The sequence below is a fragment of the Alligator mississippiensis genome, chromosome 2, assembly GCF_030867095.1.
Source record: "Alligator mississippiensis isolate rAllMis1 chromosome 2, rAllMis1, whole genome shotgun sequence".
In the NCBI taxonomy this organism is placed as follows: Eukaryota; Metazoa; Chordata; order Crocodylia; family Alligatoridae; genus Alligator; species Alligator mississippiensis.
In genome coordinates this window covers 95,444,275-95,461,950 of record NC_081825.1, presented here as the reverse complement: position 1 = coordinate 95,461,950, position 17,676 = coordinate 95,444,275, and the positions used below count along the sequence as shown (strand labels likewise).

General features: G+C 40.2%; 1 protein-coding gene across 8 annotated transcripts in view; it reads left to right on the top strand.

Annotated features, from left to right (window-relative positions):
• The window catches only part of TMEM131L (transmembrane 131 like), a 125,343-nt gene extending 108,066 nt beyond the window's left edge, over positions 1–17,277 (top strand). For all 8 annotated transcript variants that reach the window (XM_019481474.2, XM_019481472.2, XM_019481473.2 and 5 more), the window contains 9 exons: positions 905–1,029; positions 3,469–3,626; positions 4,828–5,010; positions 7,175–7,253; positions 8,882–8,967; positions 10,046–10,166; positions 12,718–12,806; positions 14,693–14,835; positions 16,863–17,277. In XM_019481474.2, coding sequence (XP_019337019.1) covers positions 905–1,029; positions 3,469–3,626; positions 4,828–5,010; positions 7,175–7,253; positions 8,882–8,967; positions 10,046–10,166; positions 12,718–12,806; positions 14,693–14,835; positions 16,863–17,141 — 1,263 coding nt within the window. In that variant the 3' untranslated portion in view covers positions 17,142–17,277. The remainder of the gene's footprint in view (positions 1–904; positions 1,030–3,468; positions 3,627–4,827; positions 5,011–7,174; positions 7,254–8,881; positions 8,968–10,045; positions 10,167–12,717; positions 12,807–14,692; positions 14,836–16,862) is intronic.
• The last annotated feature ends 399 nt before the right edge of the window (positions 17,278–17,676 follow it).

Sequence of the window (17,676 nt, the reverse complement as noted above, 5' to 3'; positions counted from 1 at the left end):
TACAGTTTATTGTGCAGTTATCAAGTTAATCACAGCCTAAATGTAACATATACAGGGGCCCAAAGTATTATAACTCCCATGGTTTAAATCGCACCTTCAAGTCACTGGCAGATCCCTGGAGTTCAGATTCAGTCCTTGATTGGTCAGTCTGTTAGCTTTCTGTTTATGGACATCTGTCATGATGAATTGAATGCCATATTTGAGAAGCACAGAATAAACGAGGCTTGCTTGGTTTCCCTTTTCCCTTCCTCCCCACCCCCCACTAGAAAATGAAGTTACTTACAGCTTTTGGGCATGATCTACTGCTTTTTATTATTAATGGTGGTGGTGATCAGTTTTGTGTTTAATCCCAGTATAAATTAAATCTTAAATTAACGTATCTGTTACTTAATTTATCCCCATTATTTCTTCAGTATAGTAATTCAAATGAGGAGATGGGCACCACCACAAGTAATAGAAGAGAGGATTTATTGCTGCTGAATTTCCTCACAAGCTGATCATAAATCTGGCAGATTTTTGGACGGTTTTTTTGCACATTGAAGCATTTTATAGACTATTTTCCTCCCCCAAAATTCTACTTCCTGAAAGAAATAGAGAAGGAAAGATGCTGAAGAGAAACTGCTGATATGGGGCTTCAGAAATTTGATGTTCGGCTTTCATCAGCGGTTAAAAAAAAGTGTGTGTGTGGGGGGGGGGGATGGGACTGAATCTAGATCTGACAGATGAATTTGATGATCTGGGAAAGTGAAGTGCTAGGACAGGCACTAAATCCTGCAGCAGCTATGAAACTGAGCCATTTTGTCCAAAGTACTTTACATTGGTAGTTTTATCTAGGTAAATTTATATGGTAACTTTGGTCCTAATTTATGTGTTGTCTCACTAATTCCTTTTTTTTACATTTCAGCAAGAAGATGCTTACAGAAAGAAGAAATCTCAGGAGAAAAAAGAAGGAAGTTTGACAAATATGAATTGGAATAGAAATAGAACATCTAGAAGAAACAAGAAAAAGATTGGCAGTTTATCTACAAGGTGTGTATTACAGCCTCAAATGAAATCATAGAATCATAGAAAATGATGGTTGGAAGGGACCTCAAGAGGTCATCTAGGCTAACCCCCTGGTCACAGCAGGACCATCTTCAATTAGATCATTCCAGCCAGGGTTTTGTCAAGCTAGGCCTTAAAACCCCCCAAGGATAGGGATTCTACTACCTCTAGGTAATCTGTTCCAGTGCTTCACCACTCTCCTAGTGATAACACTTTTCCTGATATCCAACTTAAACATTCTTGCTGCAACTTGAGACCATTGCTCCTTGTTCTGTCATCTGCCACCACTGAGAACAGTCTAGCTCCATCCTCTTTGGAACCCCCCTTCAGGTAGTTGAAGGCTGCTATCAAATCCCCTCTGTCTTTTCTTCTGCAGACTAAATAAACCCAGTTTCCCCAGCCTCTCCTCAGAAGTCATGTGCACCAGCCCCCTAAACAATTTTCAGTGCTCTCTGCTGGCCACATCTTTTCTATAGTGGGGGATCCAAAACTGGACACAGTACTCCAGCTGTGGCCTCACCAGTGCAGAATAGAGGGGAATAATTACTCCCCTTAATCTGCTGTCAGCGCTCCTACTAATGCAGCCCACTATGATGACTGTAAACAATAGAGAAACCAAAGATATTTTCATTCCTAGATTAATGGTTTCTCTCTAGTATTAGTATAATACCTAACGCAGATTATTTGATGATACATTTAAGTTAAACAATAATCCAGGTCTAAAATTTTCCTATTAAAACATATATTACTAAATGTCGCAGGAAAAATATGCATGCATACATATATGCCTGAGTGTATTGTGTCAAGTAATCTCTCTGGAGTTCTCATGGTTTCAGTGAGAGCCTGTATTGTTGTAAAGTGCAGCTGGGATAGATCTCTTCATAGGTTCAAGACAGTATTTAGGATTTAGAAGAATTTTGGTTGTTCACCACTATTTGTGCCTTTGAAACCTCAGCCCGAGTTCCTCAATCCGTTCTTGGGCTTTAGACTAAAGGGAGACAAACATCCAGAAATCTGCATGACTAAAAAGAAATAACACAATAATATTAATTTAAAATTGCAAAGCACGGTTTATCTTCCCTTTTATGAATCCACACATGCCTTGTAAACAGATTTTTGATTGAAAGGTAATTGAGAAATCTGAGCATTTACATTTATGTCCTAGCTGATGTTAATTGGCTCTCATTAGAGACTGGAAATGTGCCTATTTTAGCCTCATAGGGTTAGTTTCCTTCCCATTCTGCTGTCAGTGGATAAAATCCAGTACATGTTCATTCCCTTTAGAAAAGAGAGTCCATTAAAGTGATTCCAGGTTTTTGCAACAGATCATCTTGTAACTTATTTTAAGGAATTTTATCTTTGTGGTTGAGAGAGTTGTTTCCTTCCTTAAAAAAAAAAAAATCAGTGTTTTCTTTACCAAATATAGTGATTAAAATTAACCTTTAAAAGAGGAAGTTTGGTATACCACATAGAAGCTGACTAACTAACTTCATTGCGGTTTGTAGACAAATATGACAAGAAGTTAAAGTAATGTTAGGCTGACAGGAATAGTAGGAGATCCTGGGAAATATTTTTGTAAAGGTTTCTTTCATGTTTACTTGAATAAAGGTTTTAAAGGAAGTTGTGATTTTTTTTCTTCTTTTTGTTGTCAGTATTAAAATTATTCATGTTGTTTGTGTTGTAGTAACCTCTAGAGATGCCAACTGGAATGTGGTCCCCAGTATTCTATGCAGTGCTCACACATAAAAACCCAATGACCTTAGAAATAAGGCAACAGTCCTTCAAAGATATACCAGTTACTAAATTTATGCACTGAGAGTAGTCCTGTTGAAGTCAGTGGGAAGAGAGTAAGAGACTGGAAAATCAGGAGGGACCATTGTTTCAGGGTCTGCATTGTTTCAGACTGCATTCAGGGTAATGCAGTTTGCTCTTGGTATGTAAAGTTAAGTACATATGAAAATGTCTGCAGGATCTAAGCTTATGTAGGTAGGCTGGACAAGGGTAGAAAAGACAGTGTTTATGGTGCCTTTGCTTCTTGAGTGCTAACTTAGTTTTCACTCTTTTTGGCCTACAGAAAAATAATTGAGCAGTCCTTCTGTTGCCAAGAACTCAGAAAGACCACACCTGTTGATTCCTATATGAAATCTCTGGGTTTACCTTGTGAATCATATTTGTAAACCCCGTGGTACCCTAGAAAGGATCTCAAGGCACCTAGGGTGCCATGGCATGCTTTTAGGGCATATATTACTTCTGTTATATTCGTAGTCTGTTTTGATCCTTGTGTACTTTTCAACCATGTTTGTCACCAAAGGGTCTGAGGACCTTTGGGTAGTTCATTAGGGGAAAGTGATTGCTCATCTCTTTGTTCTTATATATTAAATATAGTACAAGTGTAAACTATAAACGCATCATTTTTTGTTCTAGGGTTCCTGAACAGAGTGAAATGAAACATATGTACAGTGAATTTGAAAGGCCTGAACTGAGAACTAATATTGGCATAAGAAACTGTTGTGCTCAGGACAATGGGGAAATGTTTAAAGCTGACCAGAAAGGTGGAAGTTTGTCTACGCAGGGAGAAACAGGTATGTAACTGTGATTGGTGTTGCACTGGGAAGAGAGAATACTTTGTCTCTGACACTGAAACACAGTGGGGGCTTTTATTCACCTTTTCCTCAAGCTGTGATCAGTTGAAGCAGATAAATTGACAGCCCCCAGGACTGCTACAAGAAACTTAGGTTATGATATTCAAGCTGGAAACATATTTCCTGCCTGTTCAATTCTCTTTAATGTCCAGCTCTTTTTCCCAAGCTTGTGAGAAGGGGGAGGTTTAGGAAGGCATATGACAAGTTGATGATAATTGATAAAATTGATAATTGATAAAAGATCCATAATTAGTCAATAGAGGGCATGTGTAGACAAAGCGTGGGCCCTAAATTGAAGTGGTGGGTTTTAAAAACACCACTTCAGTTTAGGGCAAAGAAAACCCCCGTGTCATGTACACCTGTGTCTTACCTGCCTCTCCAGTGGCGGGGACGGGAGAGTGAGCTGACAGCGGGCAGAACGGTCCCTGAGCTGTGGCAGGGCTGGTGCTTCCCTCTGTGGCAGTGCCTGCCCCTGCCTGCGGGCACCTGGCTTGGGCGGTCCCAAAGCCGTGGAGGGAAGGACTGGGTCCCCACGCAGCTCATGCAGGCTGCAGTGGGGGGGGGGGGGAGAAAAAGATCAGGCTCACCACTTTTTTTTTTTTTCTCTTTGGCGGAGCCTGCTTTCCCTGGCTGCTGCCAGGCTGCCTGCACAGTCCCTGAGCCGCACAGAGCCCGGTACTTTGCTCCACGGCTGTAGGGCAGCAAACTAAAACTCCTCAAAGGTGTTTTAGTTTGCTGCACCCCAAAGTAATTTAATATGCATTACGCCACCAAATGTGCTACAGCGGCTGGAATTAACGCGCAATTTGCCACCAACACGTGCAAACACCAATACCATTAAATGGGTACAAAAGCATTTAACCTGCTTTTAAGTGTTGTGCACACATGCCCCTTGTTTCACACCATGGTTTGGGATAATTTTTCATGGTGCTGTAATTCAGATGTTAAGTTTCTCAGAGCAGGTCTTGTGATATTTTTAATGCATTGTATGTGTATGTCTGCAATGCTGTCAGTAAATAATGTGTTTGTCCCCTGCTGAGTAGGTAGATTTAAAGAGCTAAGTACACATTTCAGACACTTTTTTCATTTCATTTTAAGTTTAAATGTAAACATTTTCTTCAATGCTTTTCAACTTCTTCAGAAAACTTTTATCAACGATCAAAGAAGTGTTTGGAAAAGTTTTGTTCTGATTCAAGTTCTGATTGTGGCAGTTCCTCGGGAAGCGTACGTGCCAGTCGCGGGAGCTGGGGCAGCTGGAGTAGCACCAGCAGCTCTGACGGAGATAGAAAGCCTATAATGACACCCAGGCATTTTCTTCCATCAAGTAAGTTCTGGAAAAATACCATGTACAAAAGTATATGGAAAATGTTAGTATATTATTTTGGATAGTGAGAGGGACTGAAACTCTGAGGCCACGTTTGCTGCTCCTCCACAGAGCTGCTATGAAGTACACACCAGCCAGTGCACTCCTGCTTTGCACACATCTGCCTCTGGAAATGAGGCAGTGTAGTTGTCTCAAAATAATGCTGAGCCACGCCCACAGAACTACCCTTAGGTTCTGTCTTGGACTTGCTTATTGAAACACGCTCTGGCTCACTTGAAGGCATCTATATTGCCTCATTTCCAAGACTCGGGGTGCATGGAGTGAGAATGAATGGGTGGGGTGTAGTTCTTAGGTCAGCACAGAGATGGGATAGAAAAGCTGTTAGAGGTTGCCTGCCTGTCATGGGTTAATAGATTCCAGTATTCATGGTGGCATTCATATGAGAAGGAATGTTTGGCTTTGAGCTTGGAAGTCTGTATTGTTGAAAAGGTTTTAGTCAGCAAATTTGCTTTCTTCCAACATGCTTTCTTTTTCCAGTTGAATCAGTATTTTTTTAGTTTGGAGTGTTGCAGGGAGACAATAGATTTTGTTATTAGACAGCAAACAGAGACAGCATTCCTGTGTTGTATTTCTAGCTCTGCCTCTACTTAGCTGTCCGATACCAGACAGTTCCACTTAATTTACAGTTGTCTGTATGTTTTCCAGGCTTGTTTCATGTTTGAGATTATTTGCATTTGGGTGTATTTTGTTAATCTATAACATGCACATCTATCTACCCTGCCTTCTAGCAGTTGCATTTGCAAAGTATTTAGAGAAACATTACAATTAATGTTTAATATAATGGATGAACTATAATATTTTGCTCCTTTTTAATCCAATCATTGCAACTCCCAAGAAAGTAGTGAGATGGGATCACTCCTAAAAACTGGCAGAAATAACACAGCATCCAAAGGGGAACTGATGCACACAGAGTAAGCTGCCTGAAAAATGATAGGAAAATATGAAGAGCCATAAGCAGTAAATGTAAAAGGTCAAAGAGAAATTGTGGATAAGCACATGAACTGTGTTCCCACAAGACACCTGAGGAAGCTATACAATTAGTCACTTTTGGGAAGACTACAGAACTGATATCTGCTAACTCTACTCAGATGTTAATGTAGTTCTGACCTTTCGCTTATTGTTACTTTTGCAACAGTGTTTATGACCTAACATCTGTATATAGTAAAAGGAGCGTGGTATCTGGATTTCAAAGAAGTGGGTAGACAGACAAGTCTTTCAAAAAATTACTGGAAGTGTCTCAAAATTATGAGGATATGGATGGCCATGAGAATATGTATCCCAGATACATGGCAGAAGAACCCTAAACCACTTTGTACACTCCAGAAGCCACAATTATGCTTAGTTCTTGTGGCATATTACTAGGAATGGTGAAAAGCTTTAGTGTCATTCACTGACATTGAGAGAGCACACTACAGCATGCAGAATGAACAGAATTTAAAGTTTTAAAAATAGTTTTCTAGGGACTGTTCTCTAGTGACACAGAAAAATTGTTTGCACATGTCTAGATGCTGTTTTGAATAATGTGAACTTAATTTACTGTCTGAGGAAAAAATATACCCAAAGCAGCTTCGCGATTAGAACAGAACACATTTAATCTCAGTCTGAGCCTCTGACCTAATTGAATGAATTGTGCCTGGATTAAATTTTTTTCTTTGTTTATATTTGTTGAAACTTAAAAAACAAACTTCTTTCAAATAATAATGCATAGATGGATATTGTACATGATAGCGGTAATAATTTATAAATTGATCATTTAACTAAAAAAAAAAAAAAATTCAACCATGTTTTTTCATAACACCACTCCATGAAAACACATACTCTTCTAATAGAATAATGCTTCTCAACTCTTTTTAATCCTTGGTCCCATAGTGTAACAAAAAAAATCAAGTCCCTTATCTCCCTAACCAAGTTGCCATAAAGACAGAAAAAAGGGTCTACTAAATCTGCATAGATATAAGAAATAAACAAGCATAACATTAACTGAGGGAGACTTTCTGAAATGCAAAATTCTTTTTGTAATATTTTATACTGAAAATAAGTTTATACAATATTGTACATTTCTGTTTTCAAAACCTTTTGATTTCACAATCTTTGTTTTACTTAGGGGAGACTATTTCACAAAATGATTTTCCAACTGAAACTCCCATCACTTTAAATCTGTCTCATAACATCTGCAATACCAGGTACATTTTTAAATCTACCCTTACAATATATTAAAGAAATGTAATATATTCATGTAATGAATCCTTTTCTGTAGAAAAGGACCTGGGGGTTTCAGTGGACAATAAGCTGAATATGAGCCAACATTGTGCCCTTGTTGGCAAGCATGCTAACATCATACTGGGCTGCCCTGGTAGGATCGTTGCCAGCAGACCGAGGGAGGTGATTGTTTCCCTGTATTTGGAACTGGTGAGGCCACATCTGGAGTACTGTCCAGTTTTTGGCCCCCCACTGCAGAAAGGATTTGGACAAATTGGAGAGAGTCCAGTGGCGGGCAATGAAAATGTTTAGGAGGCTGGGAAACATGATTTATGAGGTGAGGCTGAGGGAACTGAGCTTATTTAGTCTAGAGAAGAAAAGACTGAGAGGGGACTTACTAGCAGCCTTCCAGTACATACCTGAAGGGTGGTTCCAAAGAGACTGTATTCAGTGGTGGTGGATGACGGAACAAGCAGCAATTGTCACAAGTTGCAGCAAGAGCAATTTAGGATAGATATGAGGAAAAACTTTCTCACTATGAGGATAGTAAAGCACTGGAAGAGGCTACCTAGAGATGTTGTGGAATCTCCATCCTTGGAGTTTTTTAAGATCAGGGTAGACAAAGCCTTGGCTGGGATGATATGGTTGGAGCTGGTCTTGCTTTGAGCAGGGGGTTGGATTAGGTGACCTTCCTGAGGTCCCTTCTAAACCTAATTTTCTGTGATTCTATGAATATACTAAGGGAACACCGTACTCTTGGGAGTCTAACTAGCTAGTTTTGGTAAAAGCAGTTGTGTGTGCTATACCTGCCTGTTACTCGATGCCATTTTGAAGTCACAGTTCTCTAGCTTCTAAAAAGCTTTACTGGTTTTGGAGCTTGGACATGGACTTTCCAGCCCCATCGAGTATTTTCTTTTCTACCATGAGCATAAACCTATCAACTAATAACTATTTTCAAAGCTGTATTAAAACCTGATATGAGGGTATAAGGCCTGGAGCTACCATGACCCATTGCAAAATAACCTTGATATTTGCAGGAATTGCCACCCTTGGGGGAGAGATCAGATGCAGAAAAGAAAGGTGTAGTCTCAGTGAGCAAAGCCTTTTCTTCTTCATTTTTGCTACTGACATAATTTCAACAAGTAAATTTTAACAGTACAGCATATTGACAGCTAGCCTCTTTGACCTCTTATGCTTAGCCATCATTAACATATAATGCTCATTCCAAATTCATTTAATCTGTCTGAGCTTGTACTCTTTTAGTCTCCACACACGTATATTCCAATATTATTAGATACATCTGAGTAGTAAGGGTTGAGATAATCAGCACTTCCTTTTTTCCTCTTGTAATAACTATGGGCAACTCTGCTTCATATGGTTTTTTGTATTGAAATGCTGACATTTTGTGGTTCTACCATGGCTCAGAATAAGGAGAATAGGCAAAGGTAAAGCCTAACTCATGTTACCTATTATTTGGGTTTCTGCCACCTGCCCTGTTTAACACCATAAAACTTCCTGAATTTTCTTTTCCTAGAAAAGAATCACATGGGTATTTTAAATGTTTCACGATCTGATTTTCTTTCTGAAAAAAAAATCCTTTTTCTTAATTCAGCAGAGACATAAATACCATCCCCCAGTATCCAGAAACCCTGTGTCCCAACTTCACTGACATGACTGCAGATCCCGACAAGAATAAAGGTCGGTTGCTTTATATCAGCAGGTTTTACACTACTCATCATACACTACTATGAGTGCTACACATGTTGTTACTTTAATGTGTGCACACACAAGCTTTACTGCAACAGACTGCTATGTTTGAGCCATGTATCTGAGAACTTTACTTTTTATTATTTTTCAAACAAATAGACTTCTCTAGCCTTTAATATAATCTTGATTTGTTTTATTGTACTCTTGTTGAGTGAAAGTAGCATCTAGCTTTAATTTTACAGTTCAGCATTCGCTAACATTTCCTTTGCTTTGCCACAGCCTAATGTTTAATTGCACTAAAATCACTTCTATATGAAATGAAGTTCCCAGTCCAAATTAGCAACATCGGCGCTCTCCTCATTTCCACACTAATGGCTGAGGAAAGACCTCACCTCTTTTCTGCCTTCCTTTTTTGCAAACGAACGATGCGTGATGGGCTTCAGCTTTGGCTTTCACATCTCAGGCAGTTTTTCATTTGCGTGCATCTCAAAGGGAAACAATATGAATTTGTTGAGTGAAATTAATAAATTGTGAAGTTTGGGTATGGAGCGACCTCTTTCCAAGGACGAAAGGTCCAGTGGCTTGTCATCACGCATGTAATTTTCCAACACTGTCTTTTCTGTTGGAAAATTTGTTCTTTCTATAGTGAATTGAGCAAATGACTTTAATACTTGTTTAAAAATGGAAAAAGGCTAATTTTTTTCTATTTTACTTTTATGACAACATTCATCCAACATAAATATTTGTCAAATTATTCACTAAAAACATTTTATTTGGAGAATCACTCCTGGGCTGGGTCTGTGTCTGATATATAATGGCCTAGCTGCACTGTCAGGATTTAGTGCCAGTGGCTCGTTTTGTTTCCATAGTGCCAAACTTTCTTTTTTGGGTTCAAAAACTGAGGAAAGGAGGGGCCTAGATACTTTACATTGTGAAGACTACAATGCAAGGCCATCTAGATTCTCTGTCATGTGTTAATATCATTGCAGAACTAAGATTTGGGGACTTTTTGGTTCCTGTTCTTTTGTATTTCATAAATTGTGCAATTGAGATCACTTTTCTTTTTTAGGTCTGTATCCAGCAGGAGACTTGTGGCCTGCTCAACCAGTCTGTCTGACAAATAGCTTAAATTATAACCTTGAAAACAACATACCATGCATGATCCAGGAATCCCCTTCTGTTCACAACAGGCAAGTTGTTTTTCCTTTAAATATTTTAGGTAACATTTGTCCATCTATTAACTAGGGAAGTATTATTACTATATTTCAGGGGTCGGCAGTCCCTGGCATGCAAGGCCATTTTGCTTGGCACGCCACGGCCAGCCCCAGCTCTGGGTAGCTGCTGCCAGCGATGGAGCCCGGACTGCTCTGAGCAGGGCTTGCAGTGTCCCAGCTGCCTGCTGGGAGCAGCCCGGGATCCCGGCTGGCAGCAGCTCCCCAGAGCTGGGGCTGGCTGCAGCCGGGAGGCTCCAAACACCTGTGCCAGGCACCGGCACCAGCTCCGCACTGGCATGTGCAGGTGCACCTCTAAGCTGGTGGTGGGGGCGGGGCCTGAGGCAGCACAGCCCCGATCTCTCCCCCACTCCCCGGCATGGAGGTGATGAGCCCAGCGCAGCTGTTTGTAGCCAGCCTGCTGCTTGCTGCAGCTGCCCAGAGCCCGGGCTGGCTACAAACAGCTGGCTACAGAGGCTTTGGGCGGGGGGCAAGGGGCACAAGCAGGGCATCCTGCCATGTACCCCTTGCTCTCATTTTGTTTTTCTGCCATGCCGGCACTCCAGCACCTTCCGAGGTAGACATTATGGTGTTTTTTGGCACTCTGGCCAAAAAACGTTGCCTACCTCTGCTGTATTTACTTGCAACACACACACCCTTTCCCCAAAAATTATCCCTCCAAAGTTGGGATTGTTGAGTGGGCAAGCATGGGGACACTGTAATGGCTACTACTTCTCTCCCTTTTCTCCCCACTGGCAACATGGAGGGAAGGGCAGAAGTCTGGTCTTTAGCATAGTAGCTATAGTTTTAACCCGTTCAGAGCTACTGCTATTCAGTCAAAAGCTGCTACCAGTTTGACAGCAACAGTGGTTGGGTTAAAGCTTGAGCTGCACAGTTTGCGAGGGCAGACTGAGTAATTCTGAAGCAAGACTCTTACTATAGACACATTTTTTTATTGATTTTTTTTTTTTTTTTCACTTTCCGCCACATGGTATTGATGTTGTCAGTCTAAGTGGACCAGCTCCTGTACTCATATTTAGAAACTTCAAAATTTAAGATTTTAATTTAATTAAAAGAATAAGGTAAGAATTTAGTTCTACCCGGTTTTAAATAAATCTTGCAAGTTTTAGGGTATGGTGCCAGGCAGCGCTGTCCAGGAATACCTGTTTTGCAAACATTAAGTTCAGAATTGGAAATAGTATAATCATGTTAATATGGCATGCATCCAGGCTAATTAGCTGTGCCGGGAAACAGGTTTATTAAACCCAGGCACACTGCTGTATTAATATAGCTATATTGCTTCTGGTTCACATTTCATGCAACAGTGCTTTGTGCCATATAGAAATCCCTGCTCTGTTTCTCATTTTTCTCTTTGAGGGGGATTGGGTGTCTCCCTTTCAAACATGCTTTCCTGTTGCTATAACCAGGAATCCTTCACCAGGTGGGTGAACTACTGCATGCAGTAGGGTGTGTATAAGATACAAATACCCTGGATGAAGGTAATAAACACATGAGTTTTACGTGGACTTTTTTGGACATTTCCTAGACTTGAGGATTGAGCTTTCTGCAGTGGTAAACTTCAGACAGGAAGAACCATATTCCCTACAATCTTACTTCTGTGCTGTAAACTGAAGGAAAGAAAAGCTCGCAGTTTGCATTGCAGCTGTCCATGAGCTAGGAACTGTATCTCACTGTTCCAAGCCCATACAGCAAAATATCTTTTTTTTTTTTTCCCTTTACAAACTATGGTTTAAGTAATGTTAAGGTTATGACTCAGGTGTTCTTAAGCAAAGAACTCTTCTTGGAGAACCTTCCTAAAGTATTTCAGTTATTTTATTCTTAAGTTAATACAGTAACAGATACACATTTGTGATAGGGTTTCTCATTTGCCAGGAGTCTGATGTTGTTTGAAGTGGTAACACTGATAATTGATTTTTTTTTTTTACATTCTTATTTTTTAAATAAATTTTATACTAATATTTTAAAATTAAAGATAATTTTGTTTTATTAATCTAAGCACCTTACTAATCAAATATTTATTTCACTTTATACATATCATTTCCATGGCATGTTATATTAAACTACTTTACATTGTATTTCATAAAAAATAATTAAGCCTAATATCTCCTATGGGGTAGGAATATATGGTAATTCCATTTTTTCAGGTGGGAAAGCTGAGGCTTAGAAGTGTGTGACTTTAAAGTGATCCAGGAAGCTTGGAGGAATCAGAATCAGTCCACACAGTCCGACTACCGGCTCTGTACTTTAGTCGCAAATGTATTGTCTCTCTTCTGGGGCAAACATAAAACAGTGCTCGTTAGTAGAATCGTTATGGGTTCATTACAATACAATTCCGATTAGTAGCTGTTTTCTGCTATTATTTAGTTGATGTGTATGAAGCACAATTGCTCATCACAAGCGGTTGTCATCTAAAAAGACATACATATACAGTGTATGAAAGGTGTTCATTCAAGCTTTACTTTCATAAAGCTCTGCATGGAATTTCTGATTTTTGTTTTTGTTGTAATAGTTTCATTGATTGGAATGCAGCTTGTGATGGCCAGTTTCCCAATATGTATTGTCCAGTAGAGATGAATGAGTACAATGCTTTTCCAGAAGGTAAGAATGCTGTAAGATTTCCAAAATATGCATAGGACTCTTCTTTTCTCTCTCCCTCAGCAAAGCAATGATGATTCATTCAGATAGATGGATGGCTGAACAACAGGCTATTAGAGACCTATCTTGCTAATGTGCTTAAAATAGACCAGGAGAGATTATTTATTTTCATAAACTCTGTATGGAATTTCTGCAACTAAATTTTTCTTTTTGTAATAGCAGCTTCATTGATTACAAGGCAACTTGTGATAGCCAGTTCCACAACATGTAGCAATCAATGAGAGAAATGGCCACAGACCCAAGCTGCTATTTCAGGTCACATTGTTTTAAGTCCCGCACTACTAAAAAAGAGGGACTTACTATCTAGAAGAGCCTCTGTTTCTCAATATACAAGACAGAAGCTGTGAAAGAGAAGGTGATGCTCATCCCTTGGGAATTGGGGCCTAGGGAGAGTAAGTGTCTTAATGTGTGGCAGACTCAGGAGTTAGAGCGTTGGTCTTGTGATTCTCATTCCAGTGTCTGTCATCTTTCCTCCCTTGCATGCAACATTTCCAGTACCCTCAATTAACTTCCTAATTTGGGGACAGCACGAAAAGTTTTTTGACTTGCTTGTCTAAAACCTGGAGTGCAGCATTTGCTTAAAGGCCTGACTCTGGTCCCATTTATGCCAGTTTTTCAGTTCATGTAACTCACTGTCTTTCATAGAATTAGACTTGACTTAGAACAGTATAATCTGGTGTAGACTGTTCTTTATCTGCAGTCCTCTCACAAGGCCCTACTCCCTTCAAATAAATCTCCAGCCTAAAACTGCAGCAATACTCTGATTGTCAGTGATGGAGTTAAAATAAATGTCTGAATGGAGAGTCTAATGTGTGTTCTCCAGACAGGCATGGTATTATACAGTAGCAAGTGATGTATGCATGATGGAGAGAGCAGGATGACACAGGGAGTCTCGAGCAAAAACCAGCCTTCTACCACCAGTACCTGTCAGAGGAGGAACAAAATGCAGAATCAGAGTGCTGATGGAAATGACGATGGATTGGGCATCCTCTTTTTGTTCCCACTCTAATGTTACTGCTCGCGTGACCTTCAGAATGTCTCTGACTAGCTTCTTTCCCTCGATACGAGTTATTTTTAAAGTTTCCCAGAGGCATTACCAAATAAATAACTGAAAGTTGACCTACATTGACCCAGGATTTCATGTAACAGAGATGTCTTGGGAGGTGAAAGCTGAGGTACTTTGACAAGGAAGCATGAAGAAATTTTTGCTCTTCTGTTTCATAGGCACACAAATAAGTTACTGCAAGGTAAATGAGAGCAGGGATTTGTAGTGTGTCACCCACTCCATAGAAGCTGCCCCTATGGACACTCTTACCCCAGAGAAAGCGGAGGCTCTTTCTTTGAGGGGCAGTCTATTACATGCTCACTCTCTTTTACCATAGGGTAAAGGAGATGAGCGTGAGCTGTTATCACAGAGGACTTAGCATGCTGCAAATTCTCACCCTCAGGTTCATTGCAGTTATGTGTTCAGGGATCCATGTCTTACTCTGGCTGAAAAATGCAGTCTCCAGCAGCCCTGGGGTAAAAAAAATATCACATAGCCGTTACCCAGTCCTCAATGCTACCGTGTTAACTGTGGCCTCAATAGTGTCTCATAAAAATGATATTCCTGTTGGCAGAAATATGCAAGTATTACATGCAGATGATTTGCTCTTTTTCCATTGAATTATCTATGATTGATGAAAGCCTACCTGTAATTCTGGCACTTCTCATAATAGGGCAGTTCAGCTTCATATGCAGAAAGTTGGGGCAGTTCAGCTTCATACGCAGAAAGCTGTCATGTATGCAATGCACAGATTTTACTTTGTTCCCTATGTTTCTTACTGTAGAAAACATGAATTATGCCAGTGGCTTCCCATGTACTGCAGAAGTACAAAATACAGCCTTCCTTGATCACAGCTGTCAGTCTACCTGGAGTGCCCCACCCAACATGCCTCCTACCTGGGAGCCAGCCAGTTATGTCAACTCCTCAGTGAGTATTCCTGTTACAAGATGTTTCCGTATTGTGCCTCACTGAAATGTTCTTCATATACTGTTTGCATTTCCATCTTTGTCTCGCTTGCCTGCTCTTGCTTCACACTTCTGTATAGTAGAGGCCAAGGTATTTGATGTAACTTGTGGTGGCATGCTCTCAGTACTGGGCTAAGTTTCCTATCCAATTTTGCTTACAAAATCTTGCGACGATATTTTGCCCCAAAAGTGTCTTGCACCCACTAAAGAATAGAAATGCATGTAGGTTTTCAAAAAATCTATTTTGACTTTTTTTCTAGCAAGAAGAATACTCTGCAATAAGAAGTACTGACCAAACATAAAAATCTATAGCTAAAAAAATCCAAAAGGGAAGTTGCAGTTGCAGTTTCTGGCATGCACAGTAACTGCCTCATACAAACCCACACTGATTTCATCTGTTATGTGCATGAGGCCCCTGACACGCTACATTTAAGACACAATTAACAGGTTAATTGTGCCTTAAATAGCGACCTGGCTACACATGCATGTCAATATAAGGCAACCCCAGGGTCTGGGGCACAGCTGTCCCCTAGCAGATGGGGAGGAGGTGTGCAGTGATCTTGGAATTGAAGAGCGTCTCTTGATTTGGGGCTCACTGCACCCCAGACCTTTAAAAATTGCATGTGCAACTGGCTTGCACATGTGGCTTCTGACAATCCATCCCCAGTGCTTGGGGACCCTAGGATTAAGGAGCCTCTCCCTGATTCAAGGCCCTCATGCACCAGGGATGTTAGAAAATCATGTGTGCTACCTAGCTGGGTGGCACACATGGTTTTTACTCATTTCCACATACAGGGACCCCAGGATCAGGCTGCTGCAGCCTAATCCTGAGATCTCTATGCACTGGGATGAGTAAAAATTGTGTGTGCCACCTAGCTGGGGTTTTGACAATTGGTTGATTGTCAGTTGGCATCAGTTTCAGACCTTCATTTGGTCCCCAACGGCTGATTGTGAACACCACGTAAGACACAATTGGGATCTAATTCCTGATCCCAAAATTGTGTGTCCTGTCATGCATGTGGTGTGTGGCAGGAGGCATGATTGTTGGGATTGTGGATCAGATACCGGCATGCCTTTAAGTAAATGTCTGAGAGTGTACTGACTTTGGCCATTTGGGTTTAGCTAGAGAGAGAGAAGTGCGGAAGTTTGTTTATTTCAGCCCTGCAATAAAGCATGTTGCTGTCACTTATTATTATCACCTCTCCATCACCATTATTAAAAATCTTCCATTTTGAATATTTTTGTATTCGCAGTAGGAAAGCAAGAGATATTTGAACTACACGTATTATTTCTACTGTATTTAATGATGGAAAATGCAGGACTGAGAGCGCATTATTCCATATTTTATCATAAAGTTAGATATTTGAAAAATCTATTGGATATTTCAGATCATAATGAAGTTTATATTTTATTCAGTGTTGAAAGTCTGAAGGCTTTTGTCGCCCTACTTGGAGACAAATCCATAGCCTAATACATATCACTGTCAGAGGATTTCTTCTGATACTCTTCCAGAATGTTGTTTACTTTCACCTCATTCCTCATCATTGTAGCCCCGTGTTCCTTACTAAAAAATGTGATGGACCTGGTATTTACAGCCTTCTAATCTTTGCTTTTTCATTCTCTCTTTCTCAGATTTCAGACCCTCATGTTTTGGGTTTGAGTTTTGACATTGTTCTTTAATTTACCTTAATTTATCTCTCTGGCTCGTTAACTTGACCTGTCTTGAATACAGCATGTCAGTTGTGGTCTTGTCCGATCCATAGAGAGAGACACACTAATATTGAAACAGTGCTGTGTGTGAAACCCCAAGCAATACTAGCTCTCCCCCCAACCCCAAACATATCATTTTGTAAGCTTGTCCCTGATTTGCCACCTATGTGATCCTCAGATTTCTCTCAGCATTACTGCCTTCCCTCCCATTTACCTCCAATTGTTTTCCCAAATGGAGCAATGTGCAGTTTTTCACAATGCTTTTATCTTTCCTTCTAGCCCTACCTCTCAAGCACCAGAAGCTTGTCCCCAATGTCTGGACTTTTTGGTTCCATCTGGGCACCTCAGAGTGATGTCTATGAAAACTGCTGCCCACTCAGTGCCACCACCCAACACTCAACCCATGTTGAGAACCAGGCAGTTATGTGTAAGCAGGAATATTATCCGAGATTTAACCCATTCCGTGCCTATATGAACTTGGACATATGGACTACAGCAGCCAATCGGAATGCAAATTTTCCACTTTCTAGGGACTCGGGTTACTGTGGAAATGTGTGAAAGGAATTTGACTTAAAATGTGAGTAAAGTTGCTTGCAATTTTGATTACTAGAGTAAGCTGGTTGTTGGAATAGATTACAATGTTGGTGGATATTTTGGCACTTTTATATGGAAAATAAATTTTTTTTTACAGAAATCTGGGTAGTTGGTGTTTTTTAAGAAGCAATAAATATTGAATACAAAACACTTTGGTAATGTCATGCAGAGGTTATACATTTATAACACAGCATTGTCAAAAACTGGAAGAGGTTCTCATAATGACACACACCCACATTACACATGATTTACACTTGGGGCCTATTTCCAGCAATGGTGTCAATGTGTAAGTATAAAATTGAACTTACCAATATTGCATTCATATCCGATGGTAGAACAGCTCACTGCCTGCTCGCACTTAGAAGTCTCATATTTGTTGTCCAAGTGTAGCTGGTATAGGCACAATTATTTGTGGGTGCAGATTTGAACCCACAAATTTGGAAGGTTGGCTGTGGCCTGGGTCTATATCTGGCCTCACATCCAAACTTGTTATATGACA